The 25,332-nt window shown below is 46.2% G+C and overlaps 1 protein-coding gene across 1 annotated transcript in view; it reads right to left on the minus strand.

Moving 5' to 3' along the window:
• The window catches only part of LOC112393470 (polycystin-1-like protein 2), an 81,857-nt gene that overhangs the window by 49,159 nt on the left and 7,366 nt on the right, over positions 1-25,332 (minus strand). Inside the window, 9 exon segments of the mRNA XM_024735719.1 lie at positions 1,682-1,889; positions 3,402-3,519; positions 5,249-5,298; positions 7,705-7,782; positions 9,948-10,118; positions 10,121-10,351; positions 12,314-12,543; positions 20,802-20,934; positions 23,870-23,970. Of these exon segments, the coding sequence (XP_024591487.1) occupies positions 1,682-1,889; positions 3,402-3,519; positions 5,249-5,298; positions 7,705-7,782; positions 9,948-10,118; positions 10,121-10,351; positions 12,314-12,543; positions 20,802-20,934; positions 23,870-23,970 (1,320 nt within the window).

Consider the following 25,332-nt stretch of genomic DNA (forward strand, 5'->3'; position numbering starts at 1 on the left):
GAAGCGATTCGTTCCTGCCTGAATTCCCATTTCATTCACTGCACAGGAGAATGACACGGAAAGTGTGTGAGGCTGAGAGAGGACCCTAGACTCCAATCCCGCCCCTGCCACTTGTGAATGACCGCTTTGCACAAGTCACTTAACCTCTCTGAGCCTCAGTTTCCTCACCTGTAAAGTGAGGGGATAAGAGCAGTCAATTTCCATGATTCTTTCTAGTGCTAATAATGATCAGTGAATCCTGTGATTTTACAGCACACATGCCACATCCCATTGTTATTAGCTTAGCCAGTGCTGACCACAACCCTATGAGAATCCCCGTATCACAGACGAGCAAACTGAGCTCAGAAAGTTGTGTGATTAGTCCCAGTGACACAACTCCTGAGTGGGGGATGGAACATGGGCCCACACGTCTGGACCCGAGTCCTGGGCCTTCTGTGTAATGTCATATTCCCTCACATGAGCCAGTGAGAGATCACTGACTCCTGCTGTGTCCAACCCATCCCCAGTCCTTTTAGTATGAGCTTTAAAATAGCTCTCGAATCTCCCCACTTCTGTCTTCACGTCTACCCTAGTGCGAGTGAGCCAGACATTCTCCATTTGCCCCTGCAGCCCACTTGCCATCAACTCTGTGGCTCTGTGCGCCAGGGACTGATCTCCATAAACTGCATCACCGAGTCTCCACACCTGCCAATGGGCCCAGCCAGTGGGGAGCATTGAGAGGAGAGAGGTTGGGATAGTTATTCACCACTTTCCCTGTTCCCTACCAAATGGACTGCAGTTGGCAGAGGCCGTGTTCCTCTGGCCAAGGCCACAGCTCGTGCCGGGGGCACCTCTCCTGCAGCTGCAGCTCCCAAGGGGGTTCCAGAGATGCCATCCCCTTCTCTTACCCCTGCAGGCCTAAGAGGGACAATGGCTTCCTCCTGTTGTAGTCCTGCATTGTCATCCCTGGTTGATCCCCTTATCCCTGCCCTTGTCTGTAAATAGACCCTTTATCCAACTTCCCTCCGTTCCCAATTTCAGTGAGCCATCTGCTTCCTTCAGGGACCCAGCTGATGGCCGCGCTACCTTGAACTCTCACCTTGATTCCTGCAAGTGCCTAAGCAACCTCCCTGAGTCCTCTCTCGCCGCCTCCCGACCCCGCCCCAGCCACTTCTCCACCCTGCTACCAGAGCGTTTGGAAGCAAAACGTGATCACGTTCCCAGCCTGCTTAAAAGTCTTGGGTGGCTTTCCAGAACTCTTAGGATAAAGGCCGAAATCATGTGTCTGACCTAACCCTCAAGGCCCTGCCGGAGCCAGGCCTTGCCTGCTCTTCCTCCATGCTCCAGCCACACCAGCCTCTTTCACTTCCGGATTATTGTATGCTCCCTCCCTTTACTGTCTGTCCTGTCTCCCGCCCTCCCTTTTCCTGGCCAAGTTAATTCCTCTTCCGTCTTCACATCTCTGCTGAGGGCAGCCTTCCCTGACCCCGAGTCGGGGAAGTTGTCATAGAGGCGTGCTCTCTCCTTCCATTCATTTGTGTGAACCACTGCTGATCACCAAGTAACCCCAGTGAGAACTGAAACTGGGTCTGGTTTTACCCACCACTGTACGTCCTACCCATTAGTCAGTGTAGCCAGAGCTGGCACTCAGTACATGTTGGCCAAATGGCAGCCCTGCGGGAATTTGCTCTGGTGCTCCCACCTGACTCGCGGCCTGAGTTCCAGGGGGTCAGACACACAGAGGCACTACTTCTCCAGGTTCTCCAGCTCCCAGCCTCTCCAGACTGCCAGGGGCAGGGTAACAGCAGAGTCAGGCGTCGGCAGGCGGGACGGTGGCACTACCAACTCCCTCTGGTCTGTGCGGCGCAGCTGCCTCTCCACACAGTCGCTCCACTGAGCCCAGCAGTGCCCTGAGAGAGAGAGGTAGGCCAACACTGTGATCCACCCAGGCACCTTGAACTTGACACATGTGGCTACCTTCTGGTTTGGGGTTTTTAGAAGAAATGGGTCATGGATAAGAAAATTGGTTCCAAATAGAGATTTTTTTTTTTAGTTTCAGGTTGAAGGAATGGTGCCACGGAAGAATGTTTCTGGGGAAATGACCCCCGCTTCACCCAGACTCTGAGCAAACCTGCAGGATGTGTTGGCTTGTTTTGCATCAGTGACTTGCACTGGTGAGGAGGCCAGCACAGAGCAGGAGAAGCGCCCAGAGGATATACAGCCCCGCCTGGGAGAAGGCGCCTTCTTGTCCCTGGTGTAAGTGATTGTCCACAGCTGTTTGTCTCTGTGTGGTACATTGGGGACCTGGGAGGCTGTATCTCTATCTGGGACGCTGCATGTCATCTAGTGCTTTGTACCAATTCAGTAAGTCTCTGTGTCCTTTGCCCTTCAACTCTGTTGATTAATGTGTATCCACTACCCCAACTACCCCTGATGTGTAGTCATTCACAGGATATGCCTGGGGTCAGGTCATCAGCTCAATCACCTAAAGCCTATATTTGTATCCTCTATTAATTCAGATAACAAGAACTAACATGCTGAAGGATGTCCTGAGCACTTACCAATTAATATCAAAGGACTTCAAATGTTACATGACTTTTGACCCAGTTATTCCATTTCTGGGAACTTGTTTATGAAAGTAACCACAGCCGCAAGTAAAGATTGAACTGTAAGGATGTTCATTACAGCGTTGTTTATAAGGGCAAATAATTTGAAACAACCTCAAAGTCCAAAAAGAGGGCACTGGTAAATAAATGATCATGCAGCAATTTGACAGTCTATTATGCAGTTATTATGAAAATCAAGATGGAGAAGAAGATACCAAGACATGAAAATATGTGGGATACATTGTTCAATGAAAAAAAGGGTAACAAAAGCAATATGTACAGTATGAATGGCATTCATTTTATTTCTAGAAGAGTGTGTGGATAGCTAGGATATATCCGTATAAAAAGGAGAACAACCATTTCTTAAAAATAAGTACTGGTGCTACCATCTTGGTTTGTCAGAAAAGGCCTCATCACTTCCTCCTTCTAAACTATCTTCTCAGTGGCATACCAAGAGCGTGGAGGTTAAAAGAGGGGTTCAGTCCAAGAGGAGAGGAGTATTTTACCACTAATGTTGTTTGTGGTGACAATAAAAAAGCAGGCTGGGTTTTAGGGTTTAACTGTTGTTCCTAAATTCTCTACAGATAGTGCTTCTCCTGGTTGCCTGCCTTCAGGGCCACCCGCATCGTGGTTTGCCACTGCTTCCACCCACCTCCCATTTCTATGGAATTCACAATCTCTGGCACATACAAGGCACACAAAAGGTCAAGTGTGAGTAATCCTGATGTGAAGGTTAAGAAAAAGAGCAGCAAAAGCTGACCGCTGTCCATCACTCCATGGTGAGATAGGATGGTTCAGAGTTCTAAGGTCACCTACCACGTGCCCACTGGAAGCGAAAGTCCATGTTACTATCTGGCCAGCCCAGAGTCACTGTCGTGAAAGGATCCAAGTACTGACCGGGTTCTACGCACAGCTCCACATCCCCTCTATCTCTCTGCGGAAAAAGCAGCTGGCTGGTGAGATGCCCTCCACAGCCGGCACCCCACCTTGCGCCCCAGAGCAGCCTGTGCCAGGGGTGGCCACAGTGTGAGGCATGGAGTGGAGACAGACCTGTCTGATCCCCCTAGCCTGCAGGGGATGGATCACTGGGTAAGTGACTAGGACGAGTGCGGGCTGGGTGCCAAGGGTTCATCACGCGTTCAGCTGCATTAACAGAGCCTATTCTGGGCCAGGCCCAGTGCTTGAGGCCTGGAGATAGAGGAATAGAGACTCAGCCCCCGCCCTTATATCTAGTCTGACAGACAAGGAACCCAACAATTAAAATGCAGAGTGCTAACTGCTGCGATAGAGAGGGCTCAGGGGATCGTGATAATAGATGAGGGAGGAAGTAGGTTGAGAACATCTGTTCCCCCTAAGGGTTTGACAGTGTCTGACTCCTGGGGCTGCTGTGGATCAGATGAGAAAAACGAGTGACGCGCTTCCTCTTGTGTCTGGAGCAGAGGACAGCGCGGAGCTATTACCTCTACACAGCAGACAGCTGGTGTCAGGGCAACCTTCCCAGAGGACAGGACCCCAGGGCTATGGAGCCGGGGAAGGAGGAGGAGTGAGGGCGAGCTGGGGCAACGATGGAGAGCATATGGATTCAAGGAAAGGGGTTGGCAGGCATGTGGTGTGTTCCAGGATCAGTTCTGGTTAGACCTGTTAAACAGCTCAGGCCCAGAGGGCTTGTCCTGGGAATAACAGGAGGCTGTGGCAGAACTCGGTCCCCAGGGGTCTCTCTGGTTTGAGAATAAAACTCAACCCCCTTGCCTTGGCACCTGAGACCCCACGTGATTTGGCCTCTGTCCGTCTTTATAATCTCCTACATCCTCCCCGCCTCCAACAACAGGCCTCAGGGCCTTCTCATCTACATACCTAGACAGCTCTTGTTCTGCTTCCAGGATGGCTGACTGTCCTATCTTCAGGTCCCCACTTAAATGTTACCTCTCAAGAGCCCGTGTCTGATCACATTTGCTAGTCCACCCTCTGTTAGTTGCTGTCACTCTACTGTATTGGTTCTAGTTAGACGCATCACAGTTCTTAATTATATGCTAACTTGTGAGTTAGTCTCACCCACTAAGCTTCCTGAAGGCAGGGACCCCACCTGTTTATTCACCATTGTTTCCCCAGCCCCTAATACCAATCCTTGAACATTGTAGAGGCACAATAAATCTTGTTATTGAATAAATGCATGCGTGAGCAATGTCAACAGCAAGGAGTCAAAGACTTAGTCTTGCTATAAATACCAAAAGACCTGGACCTTTTTTCTCATAGAAGCATTAAAAGCCATGAATTTCCATCCGAGCACTGCCTTAGCTGTATCCCAGAAATTTGGATAGGTTGTATTGTCATTATCACTTAAAATATTTTAAAATATCCTTGTGATTTTTTCGTTTGACCCATTGATCTTTTTTTTAAGACGTGTGCTGTTTAATTTCCAAGATGTCTGAGAGATATCTACGTATCCTAGATAACTTCTTATTGATTTATAACATGCTGCTGTTGTGGTTAGAGGGCGTGCTTCATTTGATTTCAATCCCTCTGGGTTTCTTTTTAAACAGAAGAAGCCTCAGTGATTTGCTAGTGCTCTGCTGTTAGCCCCAAAAAGCCCAAATTCAAAACTAAAACAGAGTACTTAGACATCTTTTTCTTGTGAGGTTAAGTGTTTTAAAAAAAATACTCACATTCTTTTCCTGAGCCTTTGTTCCAGGTGGTTCTTGGAGACTGAAAGGAGCTATGAACACAGTGGGGATGGGTGGCAGACGGTGGCGGTGTTTATAAGGCCGCCAAAGGGCAGAGTCAGAGGGTACACTGAGGATGCCCTGGGAGTATCTGCCTCTCTTTGGAAATGGTTTAGGGACACGCAGAGAATATGCAGGTTGTAGGAAATGGGTCAAAAGCAAAACCGTCATGTTCACAGCTGGGCTATAGACACCTCTTTGGCAGGTAAGAAAGAGGCGGACAGCTGCCAGTGGCCGGTAGAACAAGATTAAGGTCAGACTTGCAGCTGTTCGCCATTAATGTTTACCTGCCAGTTGAAGGGTGAGGGTGCGGAGCCCTCATCTCATATGCTATTTTCTGTGGTGCAAATGTTCCCATACAGGCAGATTTCAGGATACCAAGGTGACCTCACTGAATGCATAGTGGGAGAGATGGGCACAACCAGCTCTGGCAGGCTGGTAGGAGCTGGACTCAGCACGCCATGGTGTGTTTCTGGATCCATTCCTTGGTGTCTTAATGGCCGTGCAAACCTCGGCAGGTTAGTTACTCTTTCTGAGTCTTAGGTGCCTCATCCGTAAAGAAGGCTGAAGGCAGCCCTTATTTCTCAAAGCTCCAGGAGGACCGAATGCTGTGCTGTATATATTAGCGCTTTGTCATCTATTCATCTGTAAAGAATATGAGTGTGTCAAGTTAAAAAAAATGGAAAAGGTACTCTCAGCTGATATGATCTGAAGATATTGAAATGTGAGTTTGATTAATAGCTAATTAAAGTGTCGTGATTAAGTTAAGCACTTAGGGTTGGTCATTCCATGTGATTGACTAGGCCTTGGTGACTTGGAGGTTTTAAGATCAGGGTATTACTGATCTTTAAAGAATTCCCTGTCAGTGAATTCTTATTCTCACAATGATAAGTTGGAAGGTCTGTAAAATCATACAAAACAAAGCTAAAATGCCAGACACAGAGATCTTTCTTAACCATAAGAAGGAAGATGGTCCAATAACCCTGAATGAAGAAATCCAGAGAAATTGTTGCTACCCTGATCCTGCCATGAATTAGCTGAGTGACTTTTGCAAAGTCAATTAACCTCCCTGGACCTCAAATTCCATACGTGGAAACTCCTAGGAGGACTGTGGACAGTAAGTAGAACGGACATCTCATATTTTCTTCCCCCGTCCAGGCATCCCCGCCCCCTTCTTTTGATAATGGCACTTACAGATGATATTTTCCCTGGGGAACCATCCCTCCCCACCCTCAGTCCTTTGGGTGAATCTGATCCTACGTCATGTTCCGGGGTGGACGTGTGATCCTGGTCTGCCCTGAGTACCACTCCCCTCTGGTCTCAGCAACAGGTCTAGGAGGGACCATGAACCAAGCTTAGACAAGTGAGAGGCAGCCTCAGGACTTGTTCTGAAAATATCAACACAGAGATGCTCTTTCTCCTCTGGGGTTAAGGACTGAAGCCTGCAGCCATCTTGCTACTACTTGGGAAGAGGGAGTCGGACTGAAGCCAACATAGAACAAAGAGATGGAGAGAGGCAGATTTCCGAAGACACTGAGTGGCTGGATCCTGCTGTGCCTAAACCCTGGACTTTTATTTTCTGAGTTGATAAAATTTCCTTTGGCTTGAGCCATTTTGAACTGCTTTTCTTTCTCTTGCTACTCAAAAGTCCGGGCAAACACAGTCAAGGTGAATTTTAAGACAGTGACATCTACTATTGGCTGCCTACCAACAGCCAATACCCTGCTCTTCCTCTTGGCTGTCAGAATCCATCTTCTCCCACAGAGCCTAAAAATGCTGGATTCCCAGCATCCCTTACAGCTGGGCACCTGACCCAACTTTGGCCAGTGGTACCTAAAGGGAAGATTGCTGGGGACTAGTGGGAAAGATTTTTTTCCCTAATATAAAGAGATGCACAGGGGGACATGGGTTTCTGCTGCTGCTGGATAATGCTGGGTTGACAGGTGATGTCTGGAACTGCGGCAGCCATCTTGATTGCATGAGACACAAGCCTAAGGACCAAGCGAAAGCTCTGAGGATGGCAGAGCAGAATGACAGACTGAGCCTGGGTCCTCGCTGGTGACACTGAGCCACTGAACCAACCTTGGAACTAACTTCTTAGTTATGTAAGATAATAAGACTTGAACTTAAAGCCACTTATGTTGGGCTTTCTATTATTTGAAGCCTAAAGCAGTGTAACGAATACAAAGTTGAATGTTTTAGAATTCTGTATCAATGGTTGGATGTTCTGTTGCTTACATTATTGCCTATGTAGAGTAACCAGAGAATTCTTAATATCTGTGAAACAAAATAAGCATTCAAAGCTCTGTTTTGAGGGCCCCCTCACTAGATTCCCGAGGAAGTGCAATGCCCTAAACTCCTGGTCACAAGTTTTATACCCCCTTGCAGAAAATTCTTACCTGTGACAGTGATGCTTCCAGTTTTCAAACTCAAGTTTGAGAAGGCGTTCCGCACCAGCACAGTGACCAGAAAGGTGCCTGCAATGCAAAGGGTGGAGAATTATGGGCATTGTAATAAATTGTTTAACTTGCTCTGAGACAGTTCTCCCAGCCTGTGCTTCTCCAGTCCTCTGATGGCAGTATCTGACTCTTTCATCGTCAAAGAATTTAATGTATCCCTGATGTATGCCAGGCATGGTGCAAGGCTCTGGGGACACAGAGATGAATGAAACATGGTCCTTGTCCTCAAGGCCTTATGGTCTAGTAGGCATGTGGGACACTCCAGTGTGGGAATCGGCATGGAAGGCAGTGTGGGTATGGGGTTGGGGGTCTGCTTCTACCTTGGGGGAGAAAGAAATGGTTAATGAGGTGGGGCAGGGGCTCATTTGCCAGATGAGAGAGGAGATTCCAGCAGAAGGAGGCCCATGACACGGTTTTAAAAGGGTCGAGAGAGTGGGGAGGGGAGAGGAGGATTTGTCAGAAGACTTGGAGAGAGCCGCTGCTACATGAGTATCCCCGCCCCCCTGCCTCCCTCATGGGGAAGAGGTGGTGGGTGCTACCTTCTCTTCTCAAGCCTGGAGAGAAGGTCTTCAGAGAGGGCCCTTGGTGAGCTGGGTATGTGTTCTTTGAGGCTGGGAACCCCCATGGACAGGTTCCTTACTCATGCCCTTGAAATGATCTATGACGGGTGGAGGAGAGGGAAGGGGAGAGAGGAAAGGCAGCATTTCTGCATTTGGGAAATGACTACAGTCGGCTGGAAGCAGCCGAGGACTGGGTGAGAATTTTCTAAGGACCCGATGTTAGCCTTGGCGGCGGGGAGGCGGTGGAGAGGCTAGAGAGAACGAGGAGAACAGAGAAAGGGACCCTGTTGGTGACAGGAGAGCCCCGGACTGAGTGAATTCTTATTCTCAGTAGTTGTAGTTGTCTATTCTCAGTAGTTGTAGTTGTCTGACATCTGTAGTTGTCAGTTGTCTATGAGCCTCAAGAGCCCATAGAAGCTCCTACGAGAGGCGGCTGCAAACATCTGCTGGGCGGTGAGAGCAAGGCCAGCGCCACCAAGTGAGCACCTTCCTGTCCTACCTGGTTCCCTTTCCTTCCCCCCTCACTCCCTTCATCCCTGGAGGTATCCAGTCTGTTTTTCTCATGGGGAGGAAAAGGCTGCTTATCATCTAAGAGAGAGCCCCAAAGTCACAGGGTGTATGGAGATTTTATCTCTTATCTCCTACCAAGTAGCTTTTATAGGAGACAAAAATTAATTTGCATTTGAATTACAGCCTCTTTATTATATTTGCCATTGTCGTTCCATTTCATTTCCAGATTCTTCCTGTTCCAAACTGTACCTTTGGTACCTGGCAAAATTGCGATGTTTCTCTTCTTGACTCTGTCGTTCCTTCTGCCATCTCTTTTGCCACATCCCTTGCTGAGGGCATGGTAGCCCATACCTGCACATCATTACCCCCTTTCTCACACACCCCTGAGGTCCAGGGTAGCGGACCTGGGTGGGCTGGAGACTCTGCCACCTTCATCACTTTCCTGCCTGCTGACCTCACCACACTGCCTTCAGAGACACTCTGTTCTTTCCAGATTAAATGCACGTCAGCTGTGGCCTCCTGCCCTGGCTGGTCCCAGCTGGTCTGCTGCCCTATCTCTATTCCAGGCAGCCTCCTGATACCTCCTCTCTTGTTCCTCTCTCTCCCACCCTTTAGTTTTTACCCATCTCTCCCCCGCAGGGCGTGGACTGCAGTTTCCCAAAACACATTCTCCTCTAGAAATGATGGAAGAAATCCAAGTACTCCCTCTCTCTTCCAGTGATTCTCAGTGGGGGTGATTTTGCTCCCCAGGGCACAGTTGGCAATGTCTGGAGACATCTGTAGTTGTCATGACTTGGGGGCTGGGGCTACTGGCACCCAGTGGGTCGAGGCCAGGGATGCTGCTAAACATCCTACAGTGGACGGGACGGTCCCCACAACAAAGAATTATCTGGTCCCAAATGTCAGAAGTGCCAAAGTTGAGAATCCCTGTGACTATAAGTTCTATAACTGCAAGTAATATCTGTCTCTTCCTTATTTTGTGACCCAGGCTGGATGCTGTGAACCTTCTTTTTGTCTGGGACACACTGAAAAACTGGCTGGCAGAACCCTGGACACCAAGTCAGGAAGGAAAGAGGAGGGAGGTTTGGAAGGGGAGCCACAAACTCCAAGTACCTTCAAGAGGAACTGCCACGTGGTAAGTCCCAAATGGCCCCCCAAGGCTCTCTTTCTCATGGGAGAAGGTTGCATTGAGTCCTGCCACCTCAAAGTTCAGCCTCTCCGGGATACCGTGAGCCGCCGAGACATTGACCAGTAGGTCCTGTCCAAGCTCCAAGTTGCCAGAGCCCAGGAGGCCTGCAGGCCTGACAGGGGCTCCACGAAGTGGATGGTGATGTTTCTGGAGGGGGCAGAGGTGGTGGTGTTGCTGGTGGCTCAGATCTCCAAGTGGTGCATCCCTGGGCCCATCCGTTGCTGGACTGCTCCATCCAGGGTCACACTGTAGGGGAGCGGGCCCCTCTGCATGGTGAACTCAGCCAGGGTTGTGTTACCTGACAGCACAGTGTAAGTCACCCCTGTTCCTAGGTGGAGTAAGACACATTTAAGAATGTCAGTCATGCAGTAGATTATACTGAGGTAGTTCAGACTCCAGTTGTAAAGTCAGATTCCACATATAGACATAGATATGGATATAAAGACATATGTAAGGATATATCCTCCCCACCCAAATATTAAAACGGATTATCTCTGAGTATTGGGTTCATGAGTGATTTTTCTTTCAGGGCCCTCTCTGCTCACCTGCATATTCTAATTATTTTATTTATTTAATTTTATTTATTTGGCTGCGCCGGGTCTTAATTGCAGCACACAAGATCTTCGTTGCCACGTGTGGGTTCTTAGTTGCAGCATGCAGGATCTAGTTCCCTGATGAGGGATCAAACCCGGGCCCCCTGCATTGGGAGCGCGGAGTCTTAACCACTGGACACCAGGGAAGTCCCTCTAATTATTCATACTATGCATGTGTTACCGTAAACTTAAAAGTTTGTAGTAAAAACCTCAGAACATTTTGTTGATAGAGATATCCTTGTGGCGAGGAAGGCTCAAAAGGTAGCATCTCTTAAGGGTGTGGCTGGTTTTTATGCATGAGAATTAGCCTCCAGTCTTGTCTTGAGTCGAAGCAGTGAAGCCCTTTCCATCTCCATGACTAACTGCCTGAAACCCTGCCCAACGAGAGAACTCAGCCTGTTCACATTAAGGTGGGGCTCCCTTACAGACTGGGGCTGGTTATCCTCACTGGATGCTAAATATTGTGGTTGACTCTTAAAAAATATGATTTAAACCACTAAATTAGGATTCTTTCCAATAGAAACCAAGCTAGTATATTTCTTGTTTGAGTGATGCTACGGTTGCTGCTGATGGTGTTGACGTAAGCCCTCTGAGAACAGGAACCCTGACTTCCATGTTTATTGCTGCCTCCCCCCCATACCTGACAAAGAGTAATCACTCAATTATATTTGTAGAATGAAAAAAGATTATCTTAAGTTTTTCCAGGTGCACCTAGCAAGCTATCTTCAGCCAACAAGCACACCAGAACAGAAAGGAGCCCCAAGCACGGTGTTTAAAGTCCCGTTATAGATCCATGAAGTTACTGCTCTGAGTGAGGCTCTGGGTGGTATGAGGTTGGACTGAGACATGTCCTTACCTCCACAGCTCTGTGCCACTCAGTTTATATCAACAGGTCTCTGTCCAGATCTCAGACTGGACCTGTGCCTTGAGGAAAGATACTGCCTTCGTTGAGGATGGGAGAGTCTATTGACAGAAGGGGTGATATTCAAAATATTTAACAACTGAAACTGCATGGGCACCAGCTAAGTAGAATGATGTTCTGATAAATCAGAATGGACACTGTGACCAATCGGAATGGATGCTGTGACCAATTAGAATGGACGTTGTGACCAATGAGAAATATTGCTATGACCAATCAGAATAGATGCCATGACAAATCAGAATGGATACGTTGACTGATCAAAATGGACATGATGGCCAATCAGAATGGCCTCTGTGGCCAATCAGAAGAGAAACTGTGAGCAATCAGCACGGACACCAGCCATAACAGCTGCTGTAGTTGATTACCAACCCTAACTGGGGGCAATGTGATTGTGTCAAGCTGGTCGATGCTGGCTGTGCTGAGATTCACATTCCCCCAACAGGGAATGGCTTGGAAGTTCAAGTCTTGTGATGGGACTAGGGGCATGCAAATGGTCTTCAGAAGGATGGTTGCTCTCACTAGCTTACTAGCCTTGCGACTTTGGCCAAATTTCTCAACCTTCCTTCCATTTCTTCCTCCGTAAAATGTATTGGGTGGGCTACTATATAAGCACTTAGACCAGTTCCTGGTATACCCTAGGTACTAAATAAATGAGTAGCTAAGAAACTAATTCCATAAGTGTTTGCTGTTAGTATTTATTGAAGCCTGGGAGCTAGATGGATAGATTGGGGGCAAATCAAGGCTGCCTTGACCTTGACCATTTCTGCAAACTCACCTCCATCAAGCTCCACCTGAATCCACAGAGGGTCCCTGAAGACTGCCCAGCAGAGAGGGCTGGTTCCTGATGTGGACAGGCCAGAACACCCAGTCACACAGAGCCTCTCCATCTTGTCTCACATCGTCACTTGCTTTTGAGCTATCACGTTCCACTGGCTGGTTGTACACTCGACAAACACAGTGAATTCCCCAGGGGCTGTGAACTGGTGGAAAACGCTGCTGGACAAACTGCCAACAACGGTCAGAAACATTACCAGTGTTGGGCTCACACACACGCGCATTCACACGTGTGCATGTGTGCACTCCCACCATACATCTCCCCCGCTCTGCAAAGATAAAAAACAATGAAGAAAAAGGTGGCACACGACCAAGCCACGCTCTCTGTGTTTGTGAAGGTTACACTGAGACTCCTGGAGCAGGTGAGAAATGGAAGAAATAGCTCTGACTAATTAGGGAGTCGAATGCTTGGCTGCAAGTCCGTTGTCTGCCATTTTCTCCCTCTGTGGCTCATATACACCCCCTCTCTGGGCCTTCTTGCTTCATCTGTAAAATACTATGCCCCAGCCTACCTTTCTGAGCCTTGTTTTCCCCATTTGTAAAATGGGATGAGTCCAAACATATCAAAATTGTATGTTTTGCTTCTCATTTTCCCAAGGGGACTAATTTAAAATCTCTCAAATGGCCCCAAAAGATTCATGTGACCTCCCCTCCTGTCCTCCTCCTCAGCTCCTGCCACACTCCCCTTCTGTAACTATACTGGTAGCTCAGGCCTCTTTCCAGTTCATAGAACATGTCACTTCTTCCCCACCCCAAGGCCCAGAAGTGCTCTTTACAGGGAAGCCTCTTGCCCATCCCTTTGCTCATACGCTTGCTCTTCCTTCAGTTCTCAGCTTAAACATCACCTCCTCAGGGGTGTCTTCTTAGATTCTTTTATAACTGCCATAGCTTTGCTGCTTCTCCTAGGTGACACTCATCCCTTTTGTGCTCGCTTATTTACTGTCATGCTTCCCTGTGGGGCTGTCAGCGCAGACAGTGTCTGTCTAGTTCTCCCTTTATACCTGGCATCTAGCACAGAGCCTAGCACATAGTGAGGGCTTGAGAAATAGTTTACAAATGGATACAGTTGTGATAAAGCTTGGAGAACAGTAACCTGATTCTTGGTGCCGGCCAAGATGGAGTTAGCCCACTATAGCCTATTTCTTCCATTAATCACAACTAAAAACCTGGGCAGAACACAAAAAGAAACTACCCAAGGACCCTGAAAAGTAAAAAACAGTAGGCAGATTGCGGGTGAAAGTCAAAACTTTAAGAAGTTTTATCATCCATAAAGACGGGAGTTTCCTGTTTTCTTTCTGGGTTTTTTTTTTGTGGGGGGTTTTTTGTTGTTGTTGTTGTTTGTTTGTTTAATCTCCTTTATCTCTTGACTTTGTCCCGAGGGTAGTCTGGGTCATGGTACTGCACAGTGAGTAAAGAAAACAAAAACCCTGAGAGAAACACCCTCTGTTTAGCCAGAGAACCAGAAAAAGGGCCCCAGTGAGTCTGAGACTACAGAGGAAATACCCACTTTTGTTTTGTGTTAGTCTTTTTTTTTTCTCTCCTGTACCTACCCCAGGCTGTCCTCTCTCTTGGAGCCTCACTGACTGTGTGGGGTGATGCAGACCCCAAAATCCCTAAGAGAAAACTAATCTTTCTATCCAGAGGATCCATGGAAAGGGGCCTGTGGGAGCTGGAGATTGTGGGGAAAGTCCTGAAAAGGAGAGATGCAGAGAAGATGATTCCCTAATTCTGTGTATGGCCCAGCATGAATCATGAGTTCACCCAGAAACTGCACATGTGCAGAACAGACCCAAAGAAATATAGCAAAGGCCTCTTGGACTAAAGTACAGTGTAAACCAGCACCCCGAGTGGCACATGAATGGAACAGACCCTGACGGTTTTGGAAACTGAACTGGAATGGGAACCACTGCTCACAGAAGGCAAGTCAGAATGTGTGGTCTGAACCTAACTGGGTTGGTTGCCTGCTAAAACAAAACAAACAGACAAGAAAAAATTAACATTTTCCAGAATATTCTTAAAAGGACCCAGAGTGTCAGAACCTACTACCTAAAATGTTCAGAATATAATCCAGAATTGCCTGATACACAAAGAACCAGGAAAATGTGGCCAAATTTCAAGGGAAAACATAATCAGTAGATGTCAACCCTGAGGTGACTCAGATATTAAAATGTCAAAGACTTTAACCCAACTATTATGACTATGCTCCATGAAGTAAAAGGAAACTCTCTTGAAATGAATGGAAAGCTAGACATTCTCAGCAGAGAAGCCAAAACTATTAACAAGAGCCAAGGGGAAATTTTAGAAATTAATAACACAATGTCTGAAATAAAAGATTCATTGGTTGGATGCAATAGCAGAATTGAGATGGCAGAGGGAAAAGTCAGTGAGCTTGAAGACAGAGCAAGAGAAATTATCCAATCTAAAGAACATAGAGAAAAAAATATTAAAAATTTTAAAAATGAGCAGAATGTCAGCAATCTGTGTAACAATATCTAAAGGTAAAACATTTGTGTTATTGGAGCACCAGAGAGAAGAAAGAGGTTGCTGTAGAAAAATATATTTGAAGAAATAATGGCTGAAAACTTTCCAGATTTGACAAAGCACATAAATTTAAAGATTCAAGAAGTTCTGTGAAACCCCAAATGTAAAAAACAAACAAACAAAAACAAAACAAAAAAAACCTTAAAGAAAACCTTGCCCACACATATAGTGAAGTGCTGAAAATTGAAGATAAAAAAAATCTTGAGATCAGTCTGAAAAAAAAGTGATACACTACATGTAGAGAAAACAGTGATTTGAATGACTGTAGATTTCTTTGGAAACTGGAGGTCAGAGACAGTGAATGACATCTTCAAAGTGCTGAAAGAAAAGAGCTGTCAACACATAATTCTATAGCCAGCAACAATATCTTCCAGTAATTAAATCAAAATAAAGACATTCTCAGGAATGAAGAAATTCTGTAAGAGACTTTGTTGCTGCAAAATCTACTTTAAAAGAAATGCTTGGGCTTCCCCAGTGGCTCAGTGGTTAAGAATCTGCCTGCCAGTGCAGTTCGAGCCCTGGTCCAGGAAGATCCCACATGCCGTGGAGCATCTAAGCCCGTGTGACGCAACTACTGAGCCTGTGCTCTAGAGCCCATGAGGCACAACTACTGAGCCCGTGCACCACAACTACTGAAGCTCATGTGCCTAGAGCCCGTGCTCCACAACAAGAGAAGCCACCGCAATGATGAAGCCCGTGCACTGCAACGAACAGTAGCCCCTGCTCGCCACAACTAGAGAAAGCCCGTGTGCGGCTACAAAGACCCAACACAGCCATAAATAAATAAATAAATAAACAAATTTATTTTAGAAAAAAATGAAAAAGGCAATTTGAAGGAAGTTTTTCCAGCTGAAGGGAAATGATATCAGAGGGAAACTCGAAACTTCAGGAATGAAGGGAGAGTGCAAGAAAAGGTAAATATCTTGGTAAATGTAGCCTATTTTTCTCCCCTTAAGTTCTTTAATATATGTATGACTGTTGAAAGGGCTTTTCAATGTATGTAAAAATCCTACAACTGACAATTATAACATAAAAGATGGCAGGCAAAGGAAACTATATGCTGGTAAGGCCATAACATTTTACCTGAAGTGGAAAATATTAACTCTAAGTAGATTGTGAAAGGTTAGATATGTATATTGTAATCCCCAAGGAAGCTATTTAAAAAGTAATACAAAGAAAAATAACCAAAAAAGCCAATAGGTAAGCTAAAATGGAATGCTGAAAATATTCAAATAATCCAAAAGAGGGGAAGAAAGGAGAGGAGTGGGGGAAAATAAACAGAGGGTGCAAACAGAACACAGATAACAAAATAGTAGACCTAAATCTAACTATATCAATAATTACATTAATTGTAAACAATCTAAACATACCAATTATTATGCCAGGTGAGATTTTAAAAAACCAAGACTCATCTGTATGCTGTCTATAAGATGCCCGCTTTAAATATGACAATATAGATAGGTTAAGAGTAAAAGGATGGTCATATAGCACAGGGGACTCTACTCAGTGCTCTGTGGTGACCTAAATGGGAAGGAAATACAAAAAAGAGGGGATATATGTATACGTATAGCTGATTCACTTTGCTGTACAGTAGAAACTAATACAACATTGTAAAACAACTATACTCCAATAAAAATTTTTTTTAAAATAATCACTTTGAGAAAACAGTTAACAACAACAACAAAAAAGTAAAAGGATGGAAGAAAGATGTAACAGCAAACACTAATCAAAAGAATGTTGGAGTGGCCATTATTAGTATCAAACCATGTAGAGTTCAGAACAAGGAGACTAGCTGTAGAAATGTGAAGATGGCCTTGAATCCTACCTGTTTTTCAGCAATCTGTCTGGAAGAAGCAATTTATTCCATTCTCTAAACTCTGGCGCCAACTGAAATTGCCCAGGACTAAAAAGCAGAGAAATGGATTTTTCTTGATTTGTCACCCAGTGATCTCACCCAAGAGAAAAGAGTGCAAAGTGGTTTAGTAACTGCTGCCAACAAAGAGAAGCTGTGCTTGGAGTACAAAGCAATGGAGACAACAACTTAAATTTAATGATCCTGTGACCCAGGAATTCCACTCCTGGGTATAAACCCAACAGAAATGTGTACATATGTGCATGAAAAGGCATGTACTAGAATGTTCACAGTTGCACAAGTTGTAATAGTACAAATGGGAAACCACCCCAATGCGTATCAACACTAGAATGGATAAGTTGAGGAATATTCATACAACAGAATGTTATACAGCAGTGAGAAAGAAGAAATCACAGTTATACACAGCAATATGCATAAATCTCAAAAACATACTGAGCAGAAGTAAGACACAAGAGAAAATATACTTTACGATTCTATTTATAAAAATTTCAAACACAGGTCACAGTAGTCGATGATGTTAGAAATCAGTATCCTTGTGGGGGGGGTGGCCCGTGGAGGATTTCTGGGTACTGGGTCATGTTTTGTTTCTTGATCTAGGTGCTGGTTACATGGATGTGTTTATTGTCTAAAAATTAATTGAGCTGTGTCTTTTTGTGCAGTTTTCTATACATATCTTATGCCTCAATAAAAAGTTGAAAAATTACTTCAAAATTCCATCACTTACTGGTTTGTATACACTGCTTTGATACTTGACGTGAATATGATACAATTTAATGAGAGGTCCCCCAGACTCAGCTCTGTCCAGAGGTGACTCAAAATAAAGACCCAAGAATTATGGCAATACCCAGATCTGTCAGTAGGTGGCGCTGAATTACCCAACGCTGGACTTGGACAAATTTCACTTTATTCAAATTGTGTCTATAGGCACATAATATAATTTCAGAAATGTAGAAAGTTTCCGACGACAAACAGAGAAACAAAACAGCTTGCCATGCAAATGAACACAAGACATGGGGAGTGCAAGGCTAGAAGGAGCTTTTAAAGGAGAAATCCTTTGACTTCTTACGCTGTTTCTATTTGAGGTTGAATCCTATCCATTAGCTCATGTGATTTATCTAGGGTGGAGACAGAGTCCGATTTGAAAAATTCACCTGTTAGCCTAATGAGGAGTTAAGCAAAAGTAGGAGTCCGTACGAACACATTTTAAAAAAGCATAGTGACGTTTGCACGAAGTATGTGACTTCTGTATACTTAAAATTCATGCCATTTTTCACACTGTAAACTGAGTTCTGAGGCTGCTAGTGCTGATAAGAAAGCATCAGAAATATATCTCCCAATGTTAATAAAAATGATAGCAGAAGGTGAGTGGGTAGTTTCAAGGTCTAACAGATCTTTACAGTAGACAAAATTGGGTTATCGGGTTGGAGTGATGGTGGAGGGTATCACCATTTATTTCTTTCGAAAGAGAAAAGAAAATGCAGTAGCTTTCACTTACAGCAAATGCCCAGAGGGTTTGCAAATGTAAAGCATTGTTTATTGCTGTTTCTCTTAGATTATGAAAACATTTAATCACACAGAGAATTCCAGAGAGTAATATGATAAACACCCTTGGACTCACCTCCAGAGTGGACAAATATTTGCATTTTGTCCCATTTGCTCCAGTTTTTAACTACATTTGTATATTACTGAAATGTCCTTGTGTAACTACAGAACTTAGCAGGGCTACAGTCAGTCAATTTTGACTTATGCCAAATGCAATTTGTATAAAATTTGGGGGCTGAAAGACTATGTAACTTAGCATTTCTTGTTTTTTTTTTTTTAATTTATTTATTTTTGGCTGTGTTGGATCTTCGTTTCTGTGCGAGGGCTTTCACTAGTTGCAGCGCGCGGGGACCACTCTTCATCGCAGTGTGCGGGCCTCTCACTATCGCAGCCTCTCTTGTTGCGGAGCACAGGCTCCAGAAGCGCAGGCTCAGCAGTTGTGGCTCACGGGCCCAGTTGCTCCGCGGCATGTGGGATCCTCCCAGACCAGGGCTCGAACCCGTGTCCCCTGCATCGGCAGGCAGAGTCTCAACCACTGCGCCACCAGGGAAGCCCCAGCATTTCTTGTTTTATCGATGAAGTGGTAGCAAACGGGAAGAAACCTGCAGAATAATGCCATGGGTATTTCTATCACTTAAACCTTTTTTTTCTCCAAAGCAACTTCATATTTAATTTCTCATTTTACTCTGTGAAACAGTTAAGATCACCATCAATATAAATGTGATAGGGAAGGAAATGGAAACCCAGAGATCGTCTCTGGGTCTCACATCGTATCTAGGATAAGAACCCCAGCCTCTGGACACATTTTATTTTGCGGCATGGCACAATGCCTGAGACCCCAGAGGACTTCTGAGTTTGAGACCCGCACTCACAGGATCAGATTTGGACTGTGGACCGGGTTGGTCCCCGGGTTGCCCCAGCCCACCCAGGCCTTCTGGGAATGGCAGGCACCCGCAGGGCTGAATTCAGAACCTCTAGCCCACACAGAGTAGAACCAGAGATGTTTCAGGGTTAGGAGAGGTGCTTATGGGCCTCCATGATTTCGTGGGGATCCTTGATTTCTCTGAAATGAGCCAGATGCCAAGGAGGATCTGGAACTGATGGGGCACCCCTTCAGCTGGGGCACCCAGCAGGGTAGAATGGAGCTTATTCCAGGCCCAGGTAGGACTTTGAAATGTTATGAATTGTGTTCAGCTGCCATCAGCTTGGGGAGCTACTCTTCCCTGGAGGATGCAGCGTCTGGTGCCCTTGGGCCCCGATGCTGTGTGCTGTGTTCTCCACCAGGGCCTAAGAGCCTAAGAGCCTGAGCTTTGATTCCAGGCAGCCCTGGCTTGCCTGGCTATGCTGTCACTCACCAGCTGCGTGGCTTGGGCAGTGCTACTGGACCTCTTGAAGCCTCAGTAGCTTTGTCTGTACAACAGAAACTGTGTGAACCACGTGTGTCATTGTAAACTTTCTAATGGTCACACTGAAAAAAGTGAGAAGGAGCAGGTGAAATTAATTTTAAAAAATTATTTCCTTAACCCCAGTAGATCCAAAATACTATCATTTCAATGTGTAATCAGTATCAAAACATCACTTAGTGAGATATTTTACATTCTTTCATGGGAAGGGAGCTACATCTTCAATATCCCACGTGCATTTACATTTACAGCACATCTCAGTTGAGAGCAGCTGTATTCCAAGGGCCCAGCAGCTCATATGGTGAGTGGCTGTTATTCAGGACAGAGTAGCTCCTGCTCATGGGGTTGTTGTGAAGATTAAGTGAGATTGGGTGTGAAAGCTGCTTAGCTGGACTGTTATTAATATTGCTACTATTATTTTTATTATCCTTATCAACAAAAAACATTCGTACACACAGGTGAGCATCTTCTTCACCCCGTTACTGACTCCTTGGACAGTGACTCGGGAGATTCCGCAGAGCCGAGCTAAAAGGACCCAGCTCTCCATGACTGTTTGAGTGACCTTCTCCATTGAGAAAACCTGTGAGCACCATTCCTCCCATTCCCATATGTATGCCCCTTTGTACTGTGACTCTGCCTCTCCTTCCACCAACAGGTGGAGACTGTTTCTCCACCTGTTCAGTGTGGGCTTGGCCATGGAACTTGCTCTGGTCAATGGGACATTAGAAAATGTGACACAAGTAGTGATTTGAAAAATGCTTACACATTGGGCCTTGCTTTCACTCCCTGCTGGAAACTCTTCTGCCACCATGCAGATGAGCCTAGGCTAGCCTGTTGGGTGATGAGTGACACATGCCACTAGCTGACATCCAGCTAACTGCCAGACAAAAGAATGAGGCCTTCCTAGGCCATCCAGCTGAGGTAGTCCAGACAAGAAAAGACACCTAGCTGATCCAAAGAACCATGAAAAATTATAACTATTATTGTAAGTCACTAAGTTTTGTGGTGTTTTGTTATGAAGCAGAAACTGACTGATACATTTTTTCTCAAGACTCAGAAATTCCTCTTACCTTGTGGGGTAGTAGGGATCAAAAGTGTGGCCATCCCCCATATTAATTATACAGGACAGGTTTCCAATGTAGGGGCAGAGGAGCCATGTAAGGGAAATGGTGACATTGTGAAAGATGAAACTCTTGGGCTTCCCTGGTGGCGCAGTGGTTGAGAGTCCAGCTGCCGATGCAGGGGACGTGGGTTCGTGCCCTGGTCTGGGAGGATTCCACATGCCATGGAGCGGCTGGGTCTGTGAGCCATGGCCGCTGAGCCTGCGTGTCCGGAAGCCCACCATCAGCTTCAGGCCTGCACATCAAAACTCAAAATACCATTTGCTGTTGCAAAGCAGATGTTTCTGTTTAAAACCTACTTTCTTCTATCTACCTGACCTTTATCTTTAGTGGGGCTTTTAAAGTCTTAAAATTTTTACTTTTTAAAGTTCTTTTGAATTTTATTTTTCATTCCTAGGTAATACATGACCCAGATACAGAATCTGAAGTGTACAAAAGGGTCTACAGTGAAAAGAAAGTCCTCCCCGACTGCTACCCCTCAGTCCCCCAGTTCTGCTCCCCAGAGGCAGCCATTGTTACCAGTCTCCTGGGTCTCTTCCCAGAGATACCTACACACTCACAAGCATGTACATACTTTTCTATTTATACAAATGGTGCTCTGTTCACTATTTGGCACCTTCCATTTTTTTCACTTAGAGTATTTTGGAGATTGTTCTATATGAATTCAGTTAGAGCTGCCTTATACTCTTTAATAGCTGCACGATGTACCCTAATTTATTTAACCAGGATCCATTGATTGTCTAAGTGTATTTTATAATGATTAAAAAGGCAAGAGGCAAAGCACCTTTAGGAAAATCTCCTTAGCTAGGGTGGCTGATGAATCATCGTTAGCAGTTTAGTGCACATTAAATTTTACAAATTTGAGCTTCACAAGTTGGCCTGGAGGATGGGGTGAGGGGTAGAATCTGTGGCGGTTCACCCAGCCATGGGCTGATGGGTGCAGCACAGTCTTTTGGTTTCTGACTTAAATGAGAAGGGAAAATATGTAAGGACCTGAATGCAAATGAAAAGGACTTTCTTGAGCTGGTCAGAAAGCCACTGTGGTCCTGATTGGTACGGATTCGTGATCATCCGAGGAAACTCAGGGTGCAGCAGGCCCTTCTGGGCACAGAGGCAGGAGCTGGGGGGCAGGGGATACTGCTGGATGAAGTCCTTCCCTTCAGAAATCAGAAACTGACGGTGATCAGAACCCACCGATTCACGAGGGACAAGATATTTGAAATCAAAGTCAGGACAGAAAATCTGGTCCATGTGGTAGCCAGACCCAACTCACCCCGCTACCCCTAAGCTACCCGTCTGTCTGATGACAGCAAGGCTGCAACTGGCAGATCTCCAAGGGCACCCTTTGTCCAGGAGCAAAACCACCAAACGGAAAATGCTGCCAAACCATGTGGCCTCTCTTCCCAGAAAATGGAACAAGACACCCTGCTCACTCTTATTCCACCCAAGTGTGTTCTGCAAACTAGTGCCACCCCCGCTTCCTGCATCCTCTCCTCCGTGCAGCCCTCTTCCTCCTGTCCCCAAGGACCCCGCTCTCCTGGATGGCCCCTGGGGACCCCAACCTTCTCTGACTCATCTTTCCCCTTCAGAGCTCCTTGAACCATTACTCACGGACTCGGTAGAATTTGCCGTTCTGACCGATTAATTGGTTGGACAATGGCATAATGTGGCGTCCCAGCTTGAGGGGAAATTTGCACTCACACTGTGATAGGAATGAACTCGATACAGCCATCTTGGAGGGTAATGTGGCAATGTCTACTAACATTTAAAATGCACGTACCCTGTGACCCAGCATTTCCTCTACGAGGGATCTCTCCTCTAAAAATAATCCCAGGCGTATGTCAAGATATATGCACAAGAATGCACAAGAGAGCACTGCAGAGTGATACATAACAACAAAAACTCAGAAGCAACCCCAAAAGGGGTCCATCAAGAGGGGAACAGGTTGGACTTCCCTGGTGGAACAGTGGTTACAAATCCGCCTGCCAATGCAGGGGACATGGGTTTGATCCCTGGTCTGGGAAGATCCCACATGCCGCAGAGCAACTAAGCCCGTGCGCCACAACTACTGAGCCTGCGCTCTAGAGCCCGTGAACCACAACTACTGAGCCCACGTGCTGCAACTACTGAAGCCCACGCGCCTGGAGCCCGTGCTCCACAACAAGAGAAGCCACCGCAATGAGAAGCCCGCGCACCGCAATGAAGAGTGGCCCCCGCTCACCACAACTAGAGAAAGCCTGCGTGCAGCAACAAAGAACCAAAGCAGCCAAAAATAAATTAATTAATTAATTTAAAAAAAGAGGGGAACAGGTTAAATAAATTTTGACATAATCTTACGATGGGATACTATGCAGTCATTAAAAGAATAAGGTAGTGACTTGGAGAGATGTCCAGGATATATTATTAAGTGAAAAAAATTGAGTTGTAGACATATACATCTATATGTTCATACACAGCCATGTCTATGAAAACACTTTAAAAAGCAGGGAAGAATTTATTCTAAACAATTGAGTAGTTTCTTTATGAGGAGTAGAATTGTTGAATTGAAGGGAGGGAGTCTTCCTTCTTGATTTATAAAACTTTTATAAATTCTGGTAATATGGGTTATTTTTATGGTTTTTTAGATTTGTAAAAGTCCCTGTGCATTCTAAAATGGCAGTCTACAGGGAGGGTGGTGGTTGAGTGCGTGTGGCATGTGGGAATCCTTCCAATCAAGTAATCTTGGTTTTGTCTGTTGTGTTTATTGGGTCACCGCATGAAATTTAATTTGAAGCGTCCTGGGGTTAAAACAGTTGTTTTTCAACTTCTGGCTTGATGGCTTGTTTTGCAACTGAACCTCAAATGCTTTACCCTGCAGCTAAGCCAGGTGGGGAGGGCAAGCCACAGGGCAGCAGTTTTGGGTGAGGAGGTCTCTCAGTACTGAGCAGATCCACCCCCATGGATAGCTGCACCCTCTGCTCCAAGGAGGGCTAGAGATAAGAAGGGAATTCCCACACCCAGGCAAGTTGGGGACTCACCTTCCCAGCAGTGGTACTGCACCCACAGGTAACTGCCCCAGGTGGGGCACAGGTCTCCAAAGTAGGTCCCATCTGCTGCCCCCTGGCAGGCCTGCAGCCCCCTGGCACTGGCCTGGGAGGCACCCACATCCCAGCGGAAGCAGAAACCGTGTGAAGGACATTAAAGGATAGGGTCAGACAGAGATGAGTGACCTTGAATTCGTTCATTCACCCACCATCCCCCCAACAAGTACCTGTTGGTATCTCCTGAAGACCGGGCACTGAGCCCGGTGCTGGGGGAGAAACAAGCAAGATTCCTGCCCTCAAATATCTCAGGGTCCAGCACAATGGTTCCCAAACTTCAGAATACCAGAATCCCCTGGAGGGTTTATGAAGACAAAAATTTCCAGACCCTGATTCTGATTCAGTAGATTTGGAGGGCAGCTTGAGAATTTGCTTTTCTAACAAGCTTCCAGGCGATGTCGATGCTGCTGGCCCAGGGACCCCACTTTGAGAACCACTGGTCCAGTAGCATCTACTCAGATGGTCTAAGGTAGAAACCTACATCCTGAGAACTGGCAAAGAGGGCACAAGATTAGGAACCCTGTGTCTGCCACGGGCACCAGGTGCCCACAGGAGGGAGGAGTGTGGAGACCCAAGGCCAGAAGGCTCAGGGTCATCCCAACACCCATTCCCTCTGCCCATGTAGACATAATAGATGCCTACAGAGAGGCCTGGAGAAGGGACAGGCAGATGCTGTGACCCTCCAGTGCTTCCCCAACATCCTGGGGCTAGGGTCTGGGTTCCTCAGGCACTAGTGCCCCACCTCCCCCCGTGCTGAGTGCTTTGCAGTTCCCTGCACCTACCACGCTCTTCCTCGGACTTGCATGGGTTCCTCCCTCTCCCCAGAACACCCATCCCCATTCACCCAGCTGTCCTTTTCCTGCGTGACTCCTATCATATCTTCAGGTCTCAGCTTAGATCTCACCTCTTCTGGGAAGGTGACCAGCCCTTTGACCGTTGGTCCACAGATCCACCCTCACCCTACTTGGTTCCAAATTGCAGGGAACTACATTTCCCAAACTGCCCTGTGCACTGGCAGGCGCTGATGGAAGACTGAAGACGACATATTAACTTCCAATGGCTGCTGTAACAAATTACAAAAACGTAGTGGCATAAAACAGCACATTTATTACCTCACCTTTCTGGAGGTCAGAGGTCTGGGTGGGCTCAACTGGGCTCTGCTCAGGGTATCACAGGGCTGAAATCAAGGTGTCACAGAGGCTCTGGGGAGGAATCTACTTCCAGTCTCATTCTTCTTGTTGGCTGAATTCAGTTCCTTGGGACTGTAGGACTGAGGTCCCATTTCCTTGCTGGCTATCAGCTGGGACCACCCTAAGCTCTTAGAGGCCTCTCTCCAGTCCTCCCATGTGACCCCCTGTCTCTCAGAGCTGGCAGTGAGGAGTCAGATCTGTCTCATACTT

The sequence above is a fragment of the Neophocaena asiaeorientalis genome, unplaced genomic scaffold (genome assembly GCF_003031525.2).
Source record: "Neophocaena asiaeorientalis asiaeorientalis breed wild unplaced genomic scaffold, Neophocaena_asiaeorientalis_V1.1 scaffold40, whole genome shotgun sequence".
NCBI lineage: Eukaryota > Metazoa > Chordata > Mammalia > Artiodactyla > Phocoenidae > Neophocaena > Neophocaena asiaeorientalis.